The sequence below is a fragment of the Neomonachus schauinslandi genome, chromosome 5, assembly GCF_002201575.2.
Source record: "Neomonachus schauinslandi chromosome 5, ASM220157v2, whole genome shotgun sequence".
In the NCBI taxonomy this organism is placed as follows: Eukaryota; Metazoa; Chordata; class Mammalia; order Carnivora; family Phocidae; genus Neomonachus; species Neomonachus schauinslandi.
In genome coordinates, this window is record NC_058407.1 from 4,585,799 (window position 1) to 4,604,427 (window position 18,629).

General features: G+C 38.1%; 1 protein-coding gene across 2 annotated transcripts in view; it reads left to right on the forward strand.

Moving 5' to 3' along the window:
- Positions 1–18,629, forward strand: part of SMC1B (structural maintenance of chromosomes 1B) — a 67,584-nt gene that overhangs the window by 39,058 nt on the left and 9,897 nt on the right. For both annotated transcript variants that reach the window (XM_021687808.2, XM_021687809.2), the window contains exons 13-19: positions 704–841; positions 1,341–1,457; positions 2,858–2,964; positions 13,359–13,500; positions 14,323–14,468; positions 15,830–15,983; positions 18,351–18,449. In XM_021687808.2, the coding sequence (XP_021543483.1) occupies positions 704–841; positions 1,341–1,457; positions 2,858–2,964; positions 13,359–13,500; positions 14,323–14,468; positions 15,830–15,983; positions 18,351–18,449 (903 nt within the window). The remainder of the gene's footprint in view (positions 1–703; positions 842–1,340; positions 1,458–2,857; positions 2,965–13,358; positions 13,501–14,322; positions 14,469–15,829; positions 15,984–18,350; positions 18,450–18,629) is intronic.

Consider the following 18,629-nt stretch of genomic DNA (forward strand, 5'->3'; position numbering starts at 1 on the left):
ACCAGTGGCCATGTGACAGTTTTAGAGCTATAAATGAAAGTGTTGGTTTCATCTCCTGCATTTTCTTCTTCCTTACTGGAATGCAGTCAGGAGGCCTGGAGATGCAGCAGCCATCTTGTAAAGAGACAGCAAGCATGAGGATGAGGCCACTGTTCTAAGAAGCTAAAAGTTATATGCCATTGTTGAGGAACTGCATTACCCTAGACAGCTTTTGTGTGAGAATCATAAACCCACATTTGTTTTAAAGCTTCTGTTAGTTGAGTGACCCACCATTGAAAAAACACATCAGGAACATAAAATAGCAGCTATGGAAAACAGTATAAGTAACTGGGTACACATGTATTCATGTAAAGACTAGGAGTAAAAATACAGAACAACATACCTACACTAGGGAGTTAATTTGGTTGAGTAATGGGGTGGGTGAAGGAGGAAGAGAATGTACTAAAAGCAAGGCTGATCCCATTTAAGTCACTTGTGTGCCTTGGGTGGAACACACACTTCGCATTCCTCATTTTTCACTCCTGTTTCTTCCTAGGAGGTGTGTTAGTCTTTAAGGGTGTTATAGGGCATTGTGGTCCCTCCAGATGGCTTGTGCACTTAATTGCCAATCTCTTATCAGAAGGGGGAAGACGGGGTGTGGGTGACTTATGACACGTGAAAGTGCCTTTCCGTTGTAAAATGTTCTATTTCTCTCCCTTTTTAGGATTTAATGAAGATACTTCGCAAGGAAGCAGATTTGAAACAAATACAGACTCTAATACAAGGAACTCATACACGACTCAAATATTCGCAAAGTGAACTAGAGATGATTAAAAAGAAGCACCTTGCTGCTTTTTACCGGGTAATATGGGCTTACAGAAAACTTGGTGGAGACAAGAACCAGGACAGAGAATTTCAGGAATTACATTTATGTAGCATCATGTAATTTTTACACTTTACCCCATGATTGAGATTGTATTTTAGTTTATTTTTATGGTTGTTAATCTTGACATACAGCCGTGCCTCCATTTACCTTATCTCAGGGATGCCCCCTTTTTTTAAAAAAAATATTTTATTTATTCATTTGAAAGAGAGAGAGCACAAGTGGAGGGGAGACAGAGGGGAGCAGCAGAGGGAGAGGGAGAAGCAGACTCCCCGCTGAGCAGGGAGCCCCATGTGGGGCTCAGTCCCAGGACCCTGGGATCATGACCTGAGCCGAAGGCAGACGCTTAACCATCTGAACCACCCAGGTGCCCGTGGGATTCCCTTTTTATTCTAAAAGATACCTTCACATATGTTTGCTTCACTGTATAAAGGTAAAATAGCTATGTTAAAAAGAAATCTTTCTCTTTTGTAATTAGGAACAATCTCAGCTACAAAGTGAACTACTAAATATTGAGTCTCAGTGTACTGTGTTGAGTGAAGGAATCAAAGAACGGCAACAAAGAATTGAAGAATTTCAAGAAAAGATAGATAAGGTCATGAATGGTGTATTTTTTACTGATTGACATGTAAAATATAGTTCTAGACCAGATACCCGATATAGGGCTTCTGGAATATATGCTAAAGCAGTTTGATAAGTGCTTAGTTTTATTGGTTTGCCAAATGAGTTTGTTTGTGTCTTTGGAGAACTACTGTCGGCCCTCTCAAGAGATAATGACCAGTGCATAGTTACTCTCTTCTGCTCTCCAGCATCTCCTTGCCCATTGTAAAAATTACAGCTTCTTTCTTCTCCCACTGACCTTAACACCAGAAAGAACCTTTCTTTCAGATTATCTTTTTAAAAAGTTACTCATTCCCTCAGTAATTATTTCTTGAACATTTATTATATATACCAGGCACAGTGCTTGGCTCTGAGGCAACAAAGATTTGGTCATCTAGCCTCTGCTTATAAAATGACAGGAACTTTCTGGCTTAATTTATTCTGCTGTTGATCCTCTCTAATCCTTAGAAAGTTGTCTGTCCCACCATCACTTAATAACTTCCACCCATTGCTTTAGTTCTGCCTTGTATCACAGGATTTGAAACCACACCTCCGTTGCTCCTTAATTAACTCTTTTCCAGGTTAAGTACCCCTGATGCTTTAATCATGGATTTAAGACCAGCTCTGGCAACCATCCTCTGGGTGCTCTGTTGTTTGTCAATGCCCAGAACGAAGTTTAATGTCAAAATACTGTCTGACCTGTACAGAGTACCGTGGGACTCAACACATAGAACTATAACTTGCCATAGTTTTTATTATCTAGTTATGTAAATTGTAACTTACCACTGCATCAGTCATATCCCATTCATATTTAATTTATATTCAACTAAAATCTGAAAGTTTTTAACATGTCCTGCTGTTTAAAACAGGTCTCTCTTTTCCTAAAATTGTATATAAATGCAGGGCCTTAAAACTATTGAGGTTAAATGTTGTTTTGTTGGATTTGGCTCATTCTAGTTCTTCCAAATCTGTCTGAGTCTTAATTCTATGCTCCAGTCCTTTTGGCTTCTACTGCCTGAGAGTCTATATAGTACACTCATATCTAAAGAATATTTTATTTATTTATGTAGAATGTTGTATTATGGTGTGGCTAATGTAAAGGAAATAGTTCTAACTTTGTTTCTAACACTTCATAAACCAAAAGTGTTAATAAGGCCAATTATGAGCTTTCTTATTTATTTTTTAGAGTAAGAAATTTGAAAACAGAGGATATAGTTTGAGGAGTTAAAGAAAAAAAAAAAAAAAACACTGGTTCCTCAGAGTATGATAATGCTTTTCGATTAGTTTTTGGCCTAATATAGGAAATTCTTGGTGGGAAAAATTTAGGTTTAAGTATTGTCTGTATACTTTCTTAAAATTAATTATTAAACCAGTTGTTTTGAAATAATTTAAAAGGTAGAAGATGAGATTTTCCAACACTTTTGTGAAGAAATTGGTGTGGAAAATATTCGTGAATTTGAGAAGAAACATGTTAAACAGCAACAAGAAATTGATCAGAAAAGGTATTTTTATTAGAAGATGTTAGTAAGCAACTTACACATACATAAATGTAACTGTTATTTCATTTTTTTAGAGATTTATTTATCCATTTTAGAGAGAGAGTGGGGAGGGAGGGGCAGAGGGAGAGAATCTTCAAGTAGACTCCCTGCTGAGTGCAGAACCCAATGCGGTGCTTGATCTCGTGATACAAGATCATGACCTGAGCCAAAACCAAGAAGAGTTGGATGGTTAACCAACTGAGCCATCCAGGTTCCCCTGTAACTATTATTTCTTAATTTAAGGGAATTGTGCCTGAGTGAGTCTTTATTTCATTTCATCAAGAAATAGCTCGTAAATATTCATTATACATTATAAAGAGATACAATTCTTTTATTCCATAATTTTTTAAAGAGAAAAAGCATAAATATACAAAATAAGAGAATGGGGACATAACTACACACATAGCAGTTCTTAAAAAATAGTAAGACAATAATTTAATTATTTCTCTGTAAATATCCATGTATGTGGATAAAATTGATAATCTTCAAGAAATAACATGCTCCCAAGATAGAAAAATGTAAGGAGGCCAGCTGCCATAGGAAAAAAACTACCCAGCATTCTTTTCCCCAGATTCACCAGGCACATGTGGTTTCACAAATGAATCATCCCAGTAAACTTTAAAGGTACAAGTAACTTCAACATTTAACATTTAAACAAATGTTCAATATTTAAACTGCTTCATAGTATAGAAGAGGAAGAAACATCTTTTTGTTAAATGAACACAATATTTAATAATATTGATGCAAAAATTTAAAAAAAAGGTATGTACAGTACCATAAGAAACTCTAAATCATTCTTACCTATAAATAACCAGATAAAATAAGGTTCCCTAGAAACAAGCAGTAAAACAACACAGCAAAAGAATACACCATTATCTAGTGTAGACTTCATTCGAGAAATAAAAGGGTGGTTCAGTATCAGGAATTATTGCTGTAATTTGCCATATTAATGATCAAAGAAGAAAAATAAGAAGACGAAGAAGGCACTTGACAGAATTCAGCATCCATTCTTGATTTAAAAATCCTAAAATGTGAGTAACTATCTGTTACATGAGAAAAGACACCCTATTCTTTTTTTAAATTTTTTAAATTCATTTAGCCGACGTATAGTACATCATTAGTTTCAGATAAAATACACCTTATTCTAAGTCAGCATCATGTTTTCATGGAGTAGCACTAGAAGTGTTCCTAGTAAAGTTAGAAATGAGAAGAATATTTGGTATCACCACCATTACCTAACGCTCTTCTGGAAATCCTAGTCCATTGAGTTAGACAATAAATATAAATAAGGTATAAACATTTGCAAAGGAGGGAATAAAACTTCCACTATTTGTGGGTTATATGGTATATATCTAGAAATTCCTAGAAAACAAATTAGAAACTGAAATTCTTAGAAAACTGTTAGAAACAAAAGACTTCAGTAATATGGCTGGATATAAACATTAATATGAAAACTTTAAATTAAAAATTAATATAAAAGTTAATTTAAAAATTTTTAGACTTTCTATATAGAAACTACCAGGAAGATAATTTGTAGGAAGAAAATATCTCAATTATTAAGAGATGAAAAAGGTGAAATACTTAGTATTTAGGAATAAACTTAGTAAATGTGAAAGTATATAAAGAAACTTTCAGGGGCGCCCGGCTGGCTCAGTTGGTGAAGCATGCGATGCTTGATCTTGGGGTTGTGAGTTCGAGCCCCACATTGGGGTTAGAGTTTACATAATAAAAAAAATTTTTTATAATATTTTAAACAAGACAGAATAATCTTGAATAAAAAGAAAAGGCATACTAGTTTTTTCATAGGAAGATTGAACATTATAAAGAAGTTGGTTCTCCCTAATTTAATCTCTAATTTACATATCATCTCAATACATGTATGGACAAGGATTTTTTTAACTAGATAAGCTGATTCTAAACTTCACATTCAGAACTAGCTAAGAAAAATCTGGAAAAGGTAATGAGAAAGGACTAGAAGTCCCAGATTTTAAAACATGTATAAAGTTGGATTAATTAAAATCTTGAGGTGCTTGCTCACAAGTGGAGTACAGAAATATACTCAGATCTATAAGGGAAATTTGATTTAATATAAAGCTGGCATTTCATATCAGTGGAAAAAAAATATACTCTTCAGTAAATCATGTTGGGAATACATGTGTTTGCAACCTGGAAAAAAACCTACTTGGGTCCCTGTCTCATTCCTTAGTTAATGCCAGCTGAATCGAAGATTTCAATAAATAAAATGAAGGCATAAGAATACTAGAATAAGTCATAAGAGAATTTTTAAAAATAATCTCAGATCAGTATCAGAAGGTCTTTCAGTATGACATAAATCCTGGAAGCCACAAAAGAAAAGAAAAAAAATGCAAATGTATGAAATAACGTGTTTTGCATGGCAACAGCACCATGAAGAAAATCAAGACAAATGACATTCTGGGGAAAAATATATGTACATATATGTGTTTAGAGATCATTAAGAGTGGTTGCCTCTGAGGAGACTGAGAGGGAGGGATAGAGATATTTTACTTTTTGTGTATTCTTACATCTTTTTAACTTTGTACCATATCCATGTATTATTTATTTGAATATAATTGCATTGGAATTATGACTATAAATTCTGAATTGAAGGGTACAATAGTGATGATGACAAGGTTGTATTGTAGGTCAAAGGACAGTCCCTTTGCCCAAGGTATAGTCATTTTATATTTAAAAGGAGTAAAAGTCATGCAGAAATAGGAAACAAAGCATTTATGACTGCAGATTATTTAAGATCTAGACTTTATTGTACTTATCTAGATGATTGGTTTATTTTGTATTAGGCACTTCTCTTTTTTTCAGTTTTATTGAGGTATAATTGACATACATCACTGTGAAGGTGTACAGCATAATGATTTGAATTATGTGTATTGTAAAATGATTACTGCATAAGTTTAGTTAACATCTTTCATTTAGATACAAAAATCAAATATAATTTTTATTCTTACTTATGTTTTTACTTTTTATTTCCAATATAGTTAACATACAGTGTTATATTAATTTCAGGTGTACAATATAGTGATTCAGTAGTTCCATATGTTACACAGTGCTCATCGAGATAACTATACTCTTAATCCCCTTTACCTATTTCACGCATCCCCCCACCCACCTCCCCTCTCATAACTATTTGTTCTCTATAGTTAAGAGTCTGTTTTTTGGTTTGTCTTTTTTTTTTTTTTTCCTTTGTTCATTTGTTTTGTTTCTTAAATTCCACAGAGGAGTGAAATCATATGGTATTTGTCTTTCTCTGACTGACTTCACTTAGCATAATACTCTCTAGCTCTATCCATGCAAATGGCAAGATTTCATTCTTTTTTGTTGCTGAATAATATTCCATTGTATATATATACCACATCTTCTTTATCCATTCATCAATCGATGGACATGTGGGCTGCTTCCATAATTTGGCTATTGTTGATAATGCTGCTGTAAACATAGGGGTGCATCTATCCCTTTGAATTAATGTTTTCATATTCTTTGTGTATTCTATTTTTAACTTTTTGAGGAAACTCCATACTGTTTTCCACAGTGGCTGCACCAGTTTGCATTCCCACCAAAAGTGCATGAGGGCTCCCCCTTCTCCACATCCTCACCAACACCTCTTGTTTCTTGTGTTTTGATTTTAGCCATTCTGACAGGTGTGAGGTAATATCTCACTGTGATTTGTATTTTCCTGATGATGAGTGATGCTGAGCATTTTTTCATGTGTCTGTTAGCCATCTGTATGTCTTCTTTGGAGAAATGTCTGTTCATGTCTTCTGCCCAATTTTTATTTTATTTTTTTAAGATTTTTTATATATTTATCTGAGAGAGAGAGCATGAGTGGGGGGAGGAGGGGCAGGGCAGAGGGAAAGGGAGAAGCAGACTCCCTGCTGAGCACAGAGCCTGACACAGGGCTCAATCCCAGGACCCTGAGATCATGACCTGAGCTGATGCTTGACTGACTGAGCCACCCAGCTGCCCCTGCCCATTTTTAATTGGATTATTTTATTTTGGGGTGTTGAGTTGTATAAGTTCTTTATATATTTTAGATCCTACTCTTTACTGGATATGTTATTTACAAATATCTTCTCCCATCTAGTAGGTTGTCTTTTAGTTTTGTTTATTGTTTCCTTTGCTGTGCAGAAGGTTTTTATTTTGATGCAGTCCTAATACTTTATTTTTGCTCTTGTTTCCCTTGCCTCAGGGGACCTATCTAGAAAAAAGTTGATATGACCAGTGTCAGAGACATTACTGCCTGAGCTCTGTTCTAGGATTTTTATGGTTTCAGGTCTCACATTTAGGTCCTTAATTCATTTTGAGTTTCTTCTTTGTATAGCATATAAACGAAGTGGTCCAGTTTTCCCAATACCATTGCATATTCTTTGTTAAAGATTAATTGACCATATAATTGTGGGTTTATTTCTGGGCTTTCTGTCCTGTTCTTTTGATCTGTGTGTCTATTTTGTGCCAGTACCATGCTGTTTTAATTACTACAGCTCTATAGTATAACTTGAAATCTGGAATTGTGATACCTCCAGTTTTCTTTTGCTTTTTCAAGGTTGCTTTGCCTTTTAGGGGTCTTTTGTGGTTCCATACAAATTTTAGGATTATTTGTTCTAGTTCTGTGGAAGATGCTATTGGAATTTTGATAGGATTGCATTAAATCTGTAGATTGCTTTGGGTAGTATAGACTTGACAGTATTTATTCTTCCAGTCCATGAGCATGGAATGTCTTTCCATTTCTTTGTGCTGTCTTCAATTTCTTTCATCAGTGTTTTATAATTTCCAGAGTACAGGTCCTTCACCTTTTTGGTTAAGCTTATTCCTAGGTATTTTATATTTTTGGTGTAATTATAAATGGGATGGTTTTCTTAATTTCTCTTTCTGCTGCTTCATTATTAGTGTATAGAAATGCAGTGGATTTCTGTAGATTGATTTTGTATCCTGAGACATTTACTGAATTCATTTATCAGTTTTAGTAGTTTTTTGGTGGAGTCTTCAGGGTTTCTGACATACAGTATCATGTCGTCTGCAAATAGTGAAAGTTTTACTTCTTCATTACCAATTTAGATGCATTTTATGTCTTTTTCTTTTTTTTAAATGTCTTTTTCTTGTCTGATTGCTGTAGCTAGGACTTCCAGTACCACGTTGAATAAAAGTGGTGAGAGTAGACATCCTTATTTATTCCTGACCTTAGAGGAAAAGCCTCAGTTTTCCTCCATTGAATATAATCTTAGCTGTGGGTTTTTCTTTTTATTTATTTAGATAAGGGGGCAGGCGTGCAGGATCAGAGGGAGAGGGAGACAGAGAATCTCAAGCAGGCTTCATGCCCAGCATGGACCCTGATGTGGGGCTTGATTTCACGATCCTGAGATCATGACCTGAGCTAAAATCAAGAGTTGGGTGCTTATCTGACTGAGCCACTTAGGAGCCCCAGCTGTGGGTTTATAATCAAGTATAATTTTTAAATACAAAAGGTATATGTGCCTCTTGGAGAACATAGAGAAAACTTTTTTAAAAAATCAGTCATTATCCCATTGCCCAGAAATAAAAACTATCACTATTTTGGCCCATTTCCTTTAATTTTATTCTAATTCTCTCATGGTCCATTCATTCATTCAGCACCTATTTACTGTAAGCCTCCCATGAGCCAGGCACCCTTCTAGGCACTGAGACTACAACAGTGGACAAGGAAGGTCAAGCCCCTGTCTATTCTTTTTTTTTTTTTTTTAAGATTTTACTTATTTATTTGACAGAAACACAGCAAGAGAGGGAACACAGCAGGGGGAGTGGGAGAGGGAGAAGCAGGCTTCCCGCGGAGCAGGGAGCCCTATGCGGGGCTCGATCCAAGGATCCTGGGATCGTGACCTGAGCCCAAGGCAGACGCTTAACGACGGAGCCACCCAGGCGCCCCGCCCCTGCCTATTCTATGTCCTTTGCATTTCCATGTACATTTTAGGATCAGCTTTTCAATTGCTTAAAAGTCTGCTGGGATTTTGATTGGGATTGTGTTGAATATATAAATCAATTTGGGAAGAATTGACATTTTAACAATACTAATGCACGAACATGGTGTCTGTCTGTCTTATGTAGATCTTCCTTATGTAGATCTTCCTTAATTTCTCTCATTAGTATTTCTTTTTTTTTTTTTTTTTTAAGATTTTATTTATTTGACAGAGAGAGATACAGCGAGAGAGGGAACACAAGCAGTGGGAGTGGGAGAGGGAGAAGCAGGCTTCCCGCGGAGCAGGGAGCCCGATGCGGGGCTCGATCCCAGGACCCTGGGATCATGACCCGAGCCGAAGGCAGACGCTTAACGACTGAGCCACCCAGGCGCCCCTCTCATTAGTATTTCTTAGTGTTCAGCGTACAGGTCTTATATTTTGTTTGGTTTATTCTAAGTACCTTATATCTTTATGCTATTATAAATAGAATTGTTTTTAATTATCAATTTCAAATAGATTGTTGGTAGTATATTGAAATAAGATTGGTCTGGTTTTTTTTAAGATTTATTTATTTATTTATTTATTTAGAGAGAATGGGGTGAGAGGCAGAGGGAGAGAATCTCAAGCAGACTCCACACTGAGTGTAGAGCATGACACAGGGCTCAATCTCACAACCCTGAGATTATGATCTGAACTGAAATCAAGAGTTGGATGCTCAACCAACTGAGCCACCCAGGAGCCCCTAAATAATTGGGTTTTTATTTTTATTTTTTTAAGATTTTATTTATTTATTTGGTAGAGAGAGCACAAGCAGGGGGAGCAGCAGGCAGAGGGAGAGGGAGAAGCAGGCTCCCGCTGAGCAGGGAGCCTGATGCGGGACTCCATCCCAGGACCCTGAGATCATGACCTGAGCAAAGGCAGATGCTTAACCAACTGAGCCACCAAGGCACCCAAGATTGGTTTTTATAAACTGACCTTGTATCCTTCAATTATGCTGCACTTATTAGTTCTGGGAGCTCTTTTTTTTAGATTCCTTAGGATTTTTTACATAGATGATTGTATTTCAGTGAAAAAAAGTTTATTTCTTCTTTTCCAATTAGTGCACCTTTTATTTCTTTTCTTGTCTTATTGCACAACTAGGACCTCCAGTACAATTTTGAATAAATAAACGTGGTAAGAGCAGACATCCTGCCTTATTCCCAGTCTTAGGGGCACAGCACTCAGTCTTTCACAGTTAAGTATGGTTTTAACTTTAGGGTGCCCTCTAGCAGGTTGAGATAGTTCCTTTTTATTTCTAGTTTGCTGAAATTTTTTATAAATGAATATTGAATTCTGTCAAATACTTTTTCTGCCATTTTTTTTTTTGAGTGATTGCATGGTTGGGGTTTTTTGTTGTTTATTAATATGATAAATTATATTGATTGATGTTAAACCAACTTTATATACCCAGGATAAACCCCACTCAGTAATATTGTATTATCCTTTTCAAATATTTTTGGATTTCATTTGCTAAAATTTCATTAAGGATTTTTGCATCTACATTCATGAGTGTACTGATATATAGTTTTCTTTTCTTGCAATACCTTTATCACATTTTTGTATCAGGGTAATGCCAGACCCACAAAATGATTCAAGAATTGTTGTCTCCTTTTATGTTTTCTGGAAGGGTTTTTGTAGAATTATATTATGTCTCTCAAAAAAGTTTGGTAAAATTTGCCAGTGAAGCCACTGGGGCCACCCACCTTTCTTCGTGGGAAGGTTTTCTGCCATCCAGAAAGGCAGAGAGGACATTGATTCAGTTCTCTTAATAAATATAGGACTATCCAGGATATCTTTGTTCTTGAGTTAGTTTTGGTAGTTTGTGTCTTCCAAGGAATTTATGTATTTCATCCATGTTGTCAAATTTATTAACAAAGTTATTAATAATATTTGCTTTTTATCCTTTCTAATGTCTGTACGATCTATACTGATGTCCTTTCTTTCGTTCCAGATATTGGTGATTTATCTTCTTTCTTTTCTTATTGATGCCTAGCTAGAGGTGTATTCATTTTATTAATTTATTATTGATCCTTTCTAAGAGCAGCTCTTGGCTTCATTGATTTTCTCTGTGGTTTGTCTGTTTCTGTGTTATTGATCTCTGCTCTTTTATTATTTTCTTCTACTTCTTTTGGGTTAATTATTTTCTAATATAAGCATTTTAAACTATATATTTCCTTGTAATTACCACTTAAGCTGCATCCCACTACTTCTGGTATGTTGTATTTTCATTTTCATTCCATTCAAAATATTTTCAAATATTTTGTGATTTCTTTCAATGACCCATGGGGGTTTAGAAGTGTGTTGTTTACTAGGTACCTGCTGTTGGATGGCGTGTTCTTTGGGTGTCAGTTAAATCCAGTTGGTTAGTATCATTCAAGTCCTCTCTGTACTTACTGGTCCTTTGCCTAGTTGTTCAGCAAACAGAGAGGAGTGTTGAAATTTCCAAGTATACTTTTGGATCTGTCAGTTTCTTCTTCCAGTTCTGTCAGTTTTTACTTCATTTATTTTACAGCCTTGTGATTAGGTCCATACATAATTTGGGAACATTATGTCTTTTTGGTGAATTTATCCCTTTATCACTGTGAAATGCCCCTTCTTTATCCTCCTGTCATATTCTTTTTTCTGAAGTCTACTTGAACTTTGATAGATTTTCTTTGTAAAGAATTATGCCTGTTACTGTTTATTGAGTTTCTCATAAAAATCCAACTGGAATTCTGATTGAGATTGCATCAGATTTATAGATTTATTTGGGGAGAACATCTTCAAAATATCAAGTCCTCTAACCTAAGAACCTGGTATGTCTCTTCATTTATTCTGATCATCTATATCCTTTATTAGAATTTTAAAGTTTTTTTTCCATAGAGATCTTATGTGATCTTAAGTTATTTCATAGGTATTTTATAGGTTTTTTTTTTCTTACGAGTATTTATTTTTATATTTTTCTAATTGGCTTCTACTGGTGTAGAAAAACGCTATCAAATTTTAGATTGGTGTAACATAAGTTTGCTAAAACCTCTTACTGCTTCTAGTGGCTTATCCATTATGTGTCCTGAGATGCCTTTGACATCCGATTGGAGATGTGGAGTAGGCAGTTAAATGTGTAAGTTAGGAGTTCATGGGAGAGGTCCTGGCTGGAGGTATAAATTCTGGGATTGTTTGTATGCAGATTGTACTTAAAGCCATGTGCCTGGGTAAGATCACCAGGAACCATCAAAGGAGCAGCCAATGAGGGGACAGGAAAGCCAGAGTGGTATGGTGTTCCAGAGCCAAGTGAAGAAGTGTTTCCGTCGTACATAGTCTGCATGTCTGCCTCCTGCAGCAGGAATAAATCCTTCAAGGGTTTGTTCTTAACCCCTCCTGCAGGCACTTAACCAAAGTTGTTAAGAGCAGGGACTCTGTGTCACGCCCGCTCCATCCCTTCCTCATGGGGTAGCCTTCGGCAAGAAACTTGACTCTGTGCTTTGTCTGCTCAGCTTCCTCATAAATAGGGATGGTAGTATTAGCCACTCAGAGAGTCCTACAACTGAAGTGAGTTAATTCTTGCAAAAGCATGAGTGACAGTCTGGCACACAGTGACGTCTCACTGAATATCACTCTATTTTTAATCATTACTGTTGTGGTGGTCTTTGTATCAGCAGTATCTAGCACAGTTAGTCTCTGGTAACAGTTAGTGCTTGAAAATCTGTCTGGATTGAATGATCCTTTAGCAGGGTATGTGAGGGAGAGAGGATGAGAAGGAGGAGCTACAGTTGGTCTTGGAGTTCTTTATGAGGAGTCTGTGAGGCTGGCAAAGGAGGAAGGAGCTTCAGGAAAGATATGCTCTTCAATTCCCGAGTTGGGAGTTTGTGGATGACTAGCCATTTGGAAAGACAGACTAAATAAATGAGAATAAGTACATCAATTGTAACTTAAAGAGGGGGGGGGAGCCCACAGATAACAAAAGACTGAAGAAACATATATTCATATGCAATGTATGGATTCTGATTCAAACAAACCAGTTTTGTTTTTAATGAGACTCAGGAAATCTGGCAATGAGAGCAATCTAATATTAAGGAATTGTCATCATTTGTATCTATAGTAGCTTGTGGTTTTGTGTTAATGGTCACTTCACTTGCAGAGACACAGACTTAAATATTTACAGATGACGTTATATGATGTCTGAAATGTGCTTCAGATACCCCAGTGGTGGAGCAGTCACGAGTACAGCTATCGATGGAACAGGACTGACCGTGAACTGAACTCCTTATAGTATTCCTTCTACTTCTGTATTTTCTTGACATTTTCCATAATAACAACTAAAAAGTAAAGAATTAAAAGACTCTTTACCACTTATAACACTTGACTCTGTTATACTAGATTAGAATTTGAGAAACAAAAAACTCGTCTTAACGTTCAACTCGAATATAGTCGCAATCAGCTGAAGAAGAAACTGAGTAAGATCAACACTTTAAAAGAAACCATCCAGAAAGGCAGAGAGGACATTGATGACCTAAAGCAGGTAACCAAGAACAGGTGGCTGAGGTGCTCCATCACTGAGATGATGACATCCTCCATTGAGTAAACACGGGTCGAGCTCCTGAAGTGTCCTCCTGGTGACCCAAAAGGTGGTGGGCAGATCTGGGAAATACTGGAAGTCAAATCAGCAGTTTCATGAATTACTAGATGTTGAAGTGGGCATGGGAGGCTAGGGGGGATGCCACTGATGACTCCTGAGTCCTAGTTTGGGTGATTGACTGGTGGACAGAGGAGCAAGTTAAAGGGAGAACATTCTGGATCCATGGAGCTTGAATTGCCTGTGTGACACCTAGGCAGTGATCTCTGGCAGGTGAAGAGCACACAGATGGTGGGAAGAGCCCGGGCTGCTTTATGGGAGTGAACTGAAACCATGTATGAGTGGTTGAGACTCCCGGGCAGAGCAGAGGACCATGAAGAGCAGTGAGGCAAGGGTGGAATTCTGGAAGGAGTGGTCACATGGGTTACGAAGATAGAGCCAGAAACCCCACCGCTCTGGGCGGGGGCGGGGGGGTCAGATTACCAATTAAGAGGTCATAGCAGCAAGAACATTTTCACTGGACAATGGGAACAGAAGTCAGATGGCAGCAAGCTGAGGAACGAATCCAAAGTGAAGGACAAAGGCAGGCAGTAATTTCCAAGAAGTGTAGAACCAGAGTGGGTCACATGCTGGGATAGAGGTTCAGGCAGCACACAGAATAAGGGTTTATCCCAGAATCACTGGGTTGGTTTCTTGACAATAAGATGATCTGTTGACCTTATTAATGTAAACAATGGTGAGTCTACAGTGCAAATCATCTTCATTCAGGCTGAAGAAAATTGTCTGCAAATTGTGGATGAACTCATGGCAAAGCGGCAGCAACTTAAGGACGTATTTGTCACTCAGAATGCCAACGCTGAGAAGGTCCAAGCTCAGCTGGAAGAAGAACGGAAGAAATTTTTGGCTATTGATAGGTAATTCGGTATATCAGTTTGAAGGACCATAACCAGAATTTTAAAGACGTTTATTACCAATTTGAAATTTATTGTAGGAAGTTTTGTTATTTGAGTATGTACCCTTGGTGCTTTTAGTCCCACATCACACCTTTCAAGTGTTCTCGTTTGGGGGAAAACCAAAAGAGGCGATTAGTTCTTTAGAGTGAATAGTGCTCTTTGGCAGAAGAAAACATGGACGTGTATGAAGAGTCCCTTACCCTAAATCCCTCGGACACTGCTGTACCAGGCCCCTCTCTAGTCCTCCTGTGGGACAAAGCCTGGCGGGGCGGGGTGGGGGTGAGATCTGGAGCCAGTCTGTGTGGTTGCATACCCCAGTTCTACTACTTACATACTATGCCTTCATTTCCTCCTCTAAAATAGTAACATGGGGATACTCCTAGTGCCTTCCTCCCAGGAGAGGTGTAAGGATTAAATGAGGGACTGTTCATATGACACTTAGAACGGTACCTGGCACGTGATAAGCCTGTGTTTCTGTCATGATGGGGACAAAGACACTTGGAATCAGGCAGCCTGCTGTACCACAGTGACCTCTGCTTTCCTCTATGATTGGACATGACCGTAAGCGATCACATGAAATGTGCTCTGGTTTGGTCAGCTCTTGGCATTTCATGGTTTTCCTCACTGGTTAAAGACTTTCAGCATTTCAGGACAGAGTCAGAAAGTTCTTTGTCTAAGATTTTTGAGTGGAATTAAAGTTCATTTACTCCTGAGTTTTTCTTCACTCTTGTATTTAGTATAAACAGAACTACATCTCTGTTCATCATTGTATTTTTGAAAACCATATACTTCTTATTTTTGGTCCTATTTCTAGGTCCTCTTTAAAATCCCACATTGTTTTAACTGGTAAAACCCCCAAGCCCTCATTCATTTAAGATAGAGGGCATTATATTAATAGTGGCTGTAGTAAAAAGAAAAGTTCAGACCATTAGATACGTAATGACTTAACTGGTAAGACATTTCTCTTATTAAAAGGTTGTTTCTCTTATTTTGAGGTTCTAAAGTGTAGAGCTCATATTGAGGAAGAAATGCAGCTTGAAAAATTATATAGATTTTAAAACAAAGTAGGACACAAAGCTAGCCTGATTAAAGTAATTGTTTATTTAAAAAATGCTCCCTAGGATTAACTAATTACATTCATGGCCTTTCTCAAGAAAGTTAAAGTTTATATTATAAGCATCAGTGAGGTAACTCTAGAACTTATAGCACTCATAGGAAAAAATCTTTTTTCCATGTGAGTTTATTTATAACACATTCATTTTTCTTCTTTGGTGCAACTTTACATGAGTAAAGTATCACTTTTCATATCTGTGTATTTACAGGGAAGCGGGAAAATGGCAAAAAGAAGTTGTAATCATTCAAACTTCTTTGGAACAGAAACGGCTAGAGAAGCATAATCTGCTGCTTGATTGCAAAGTTCAAGACATTGAAATAATCCTTTTGTTGGGATCACTGGATGACATCATTGAAGTGGAGGTATTCTACCTCAGGATTTCAAAATAAGTGCGGTCGTGGGGAACTTTATGTGATGCCCTTTGGCTGCTTAGTGAAGTCCCAGGTCTGCAGACGCTTCCCCTGGGCCTAAAGCTCCGTTAGGAGTGGAGAAGGCATCTCCTCCTACCACGATCGTCATTGCAGAGGACTGGGCATTTCGTGCAGTTCTGTCTCTTGCTGATCCATGTCCTTTTAGCCCCACAGGATGGGCCGGAGTTTCTTTCCTACACATTAGATCCCAAGAGGAATCAGAGAATTCGAGCTGTTGGCGTCAGTGACCTTTGGGGCTGGTGTTAGGGAAGCAGCTGCTGTGCACTTCGGAAAGAGCATCTTCCCATTAGCCCATCCACAGCCAGTGACAGAAGGGTTTGTCCTGCCTCTCAGGTCATCTCTGAGCTCTTCCCCGGGGTCTCCCTTCCACATCCCTCCTCCCCTCTCTGCTCTGCCCCAGCAGACAGACAGGTACTCCGTTCCATCTATCCCCCACCCCAGAAGTGCCCTGAGTCCTTTGGATTCTTCACAGTGAAGCATCTATAAAATATAAAACACTTCTTCTCTTGCCAACGTTGACCAGATCTCATAACTTTACACTCAAAAAGTCTTTGTCTTTTTCTCAATTGTAGCAGAGGTCACATTGCAGACAGAGGTAAGGAAGGGAGAAAACCCTTTCCTGGCCACAAGAGACTAAACCCAACTCCGATGGCTTTAAAGGGAGTAAAGGGATAGGGCTGTAGGGGGGTGGGAGAGGGAGAGGGGGCGGTCTCATGCCGGACTCAGTCCAGGAATTCCAACACCATCAAGAACTCTTTCTGGCTCAGTATATATTGGCTTTATTCTCCCAAATCGGCTTTCCCCACAAGGCTGCAGCTACAACCACTAGCTTTGACCAGAGAGGAAAGAGAACTCTCCCCTGCGCTCTCTGTTAGGGAATTCTGGGTCAGAGAGAGAAGGGAGGGGTCTGTGAACAGCAGAAATAGATGGGAGCAAAGAAACAATAGTTATTATACTATCAATATAGAACGTCTGTTTATAAAAGGCAATGTAATTTTAGAAGAGGTTACAGAGAGGAGGGAGCAATTTTAATGGCTGACATTGAAGTGAGTGTTACTGGTCAAGTATTCATGCTGCTGCTTTGTTCCTATTGCTTTCAGTTAGTGAACCTTCAGAATTGTCCTCCAGCATGCCCATATGAATGTCAAATGACTTCACTGGCTTGAAAGAATTCCATACTCGTGGTGGGGTATTTCAGAGCAGGTATCAAAGGCTTTAAGCTGGACTAATACTGAATCATTATCTAAAAAGAAAAAATGATAGTTCTGCTCTACTTTGTGCTGGTCAGGCCAAATGGAATATTATGTTCACTTTTTAAAGCTTGATGCTTCTTAAGAGTAAAGCATTCAGCATAGCAAAAAGGCCCAGACGGTGTTGTGCTGGGAAGAGAAGACTCGGGGAATACAATCATTCTCCTCCATTAGAAGACAATCTATCACAGGAGGAGGATCACATTTGTTCTTTCTGGTCCCAAGGGGGATACAGGGTTAGGGAGTAGAGGCCACAGAGACAGATTTCTGCTCCTAGGGAACACTTGCTACCAGAAAGATGGAGGGCCTTTAGTGGTGAGTTCCCTGATTGGAATTTTGTAAGCACATCTAGAAGTGGCTATGTAATGGGGATGCTATACAAGATGTTCTCCATAAAGCCTGAAACAGAAAAGGCATGAGGTCTAAATTCTCTCTCTCCAGAGGGCTGAACAAGGATTACTGGGTAGAAATAATTACAATAATCATTATAGGAGTACTTGTCTTACCATAATTGGTAGGTGGGACCTGAGATTTTCCTTCCACTGGAAGGAAAGTGTGTGCTCTCTCAAAATCTATTTTTTTTTAAGATTTTATTTATTCATTTGAGAGATACAGAGAGAGAGAGAGAGCACAAGCAGGGGGAGAGGGAGAGAGAGAAGCAGGGGCTCCCTGCCAGCCGGGAGCTCGACATGGGCTCGATCCCAGGACCTAGAGATCATGACCTGAGCCGAGGGCAGATGCTTAACCATCTGAGCCACCCAGGCACCCCTCAAATAAATAAAATCTTTAAAAAAAAAAAAGAAAAAAAGTATGTTACCTAGACCTGCCAGGTCTTCTTGTAGAAGATTCTTCTGTTGTGGGAGAGACTATACTAGATTACTAGTTCTGAACTCATACTGTGCGCATGGAAGTACCTGGAGATCTTTTTGCCAGATCATGGCCTTGGACGCCCCAGTAAGGAGTGAGGTGGGAATCAACTGGAAGGCTTGGGCAGACGGATGAGATCACCATTTCATATAACAAAGAAAGGGCTTTGTCTGTGTTTCAGTTGGGAACTGAAGCAGAAGGTACCCAGGTGACAGTTGACATCTATGAGAGGGAAGCAGCCATCGAGATAGACTACAGCTCTCTAAGAGACGATCTGAAGGTAATCCAAAGATTTCTGTTAGGACTAACTCACTGTGATAGTGAATATTTAAATATATTACAGAATACTTTTTAGACCATAGAGCCTATGTTTAGGGAAAAAAGTAGATTGCCTAATGGTTTTTGAAGAAATGGTTTAAGTAGGTGGCTTTTTAAAAATGTTTAGATCAGCATTTCTCAC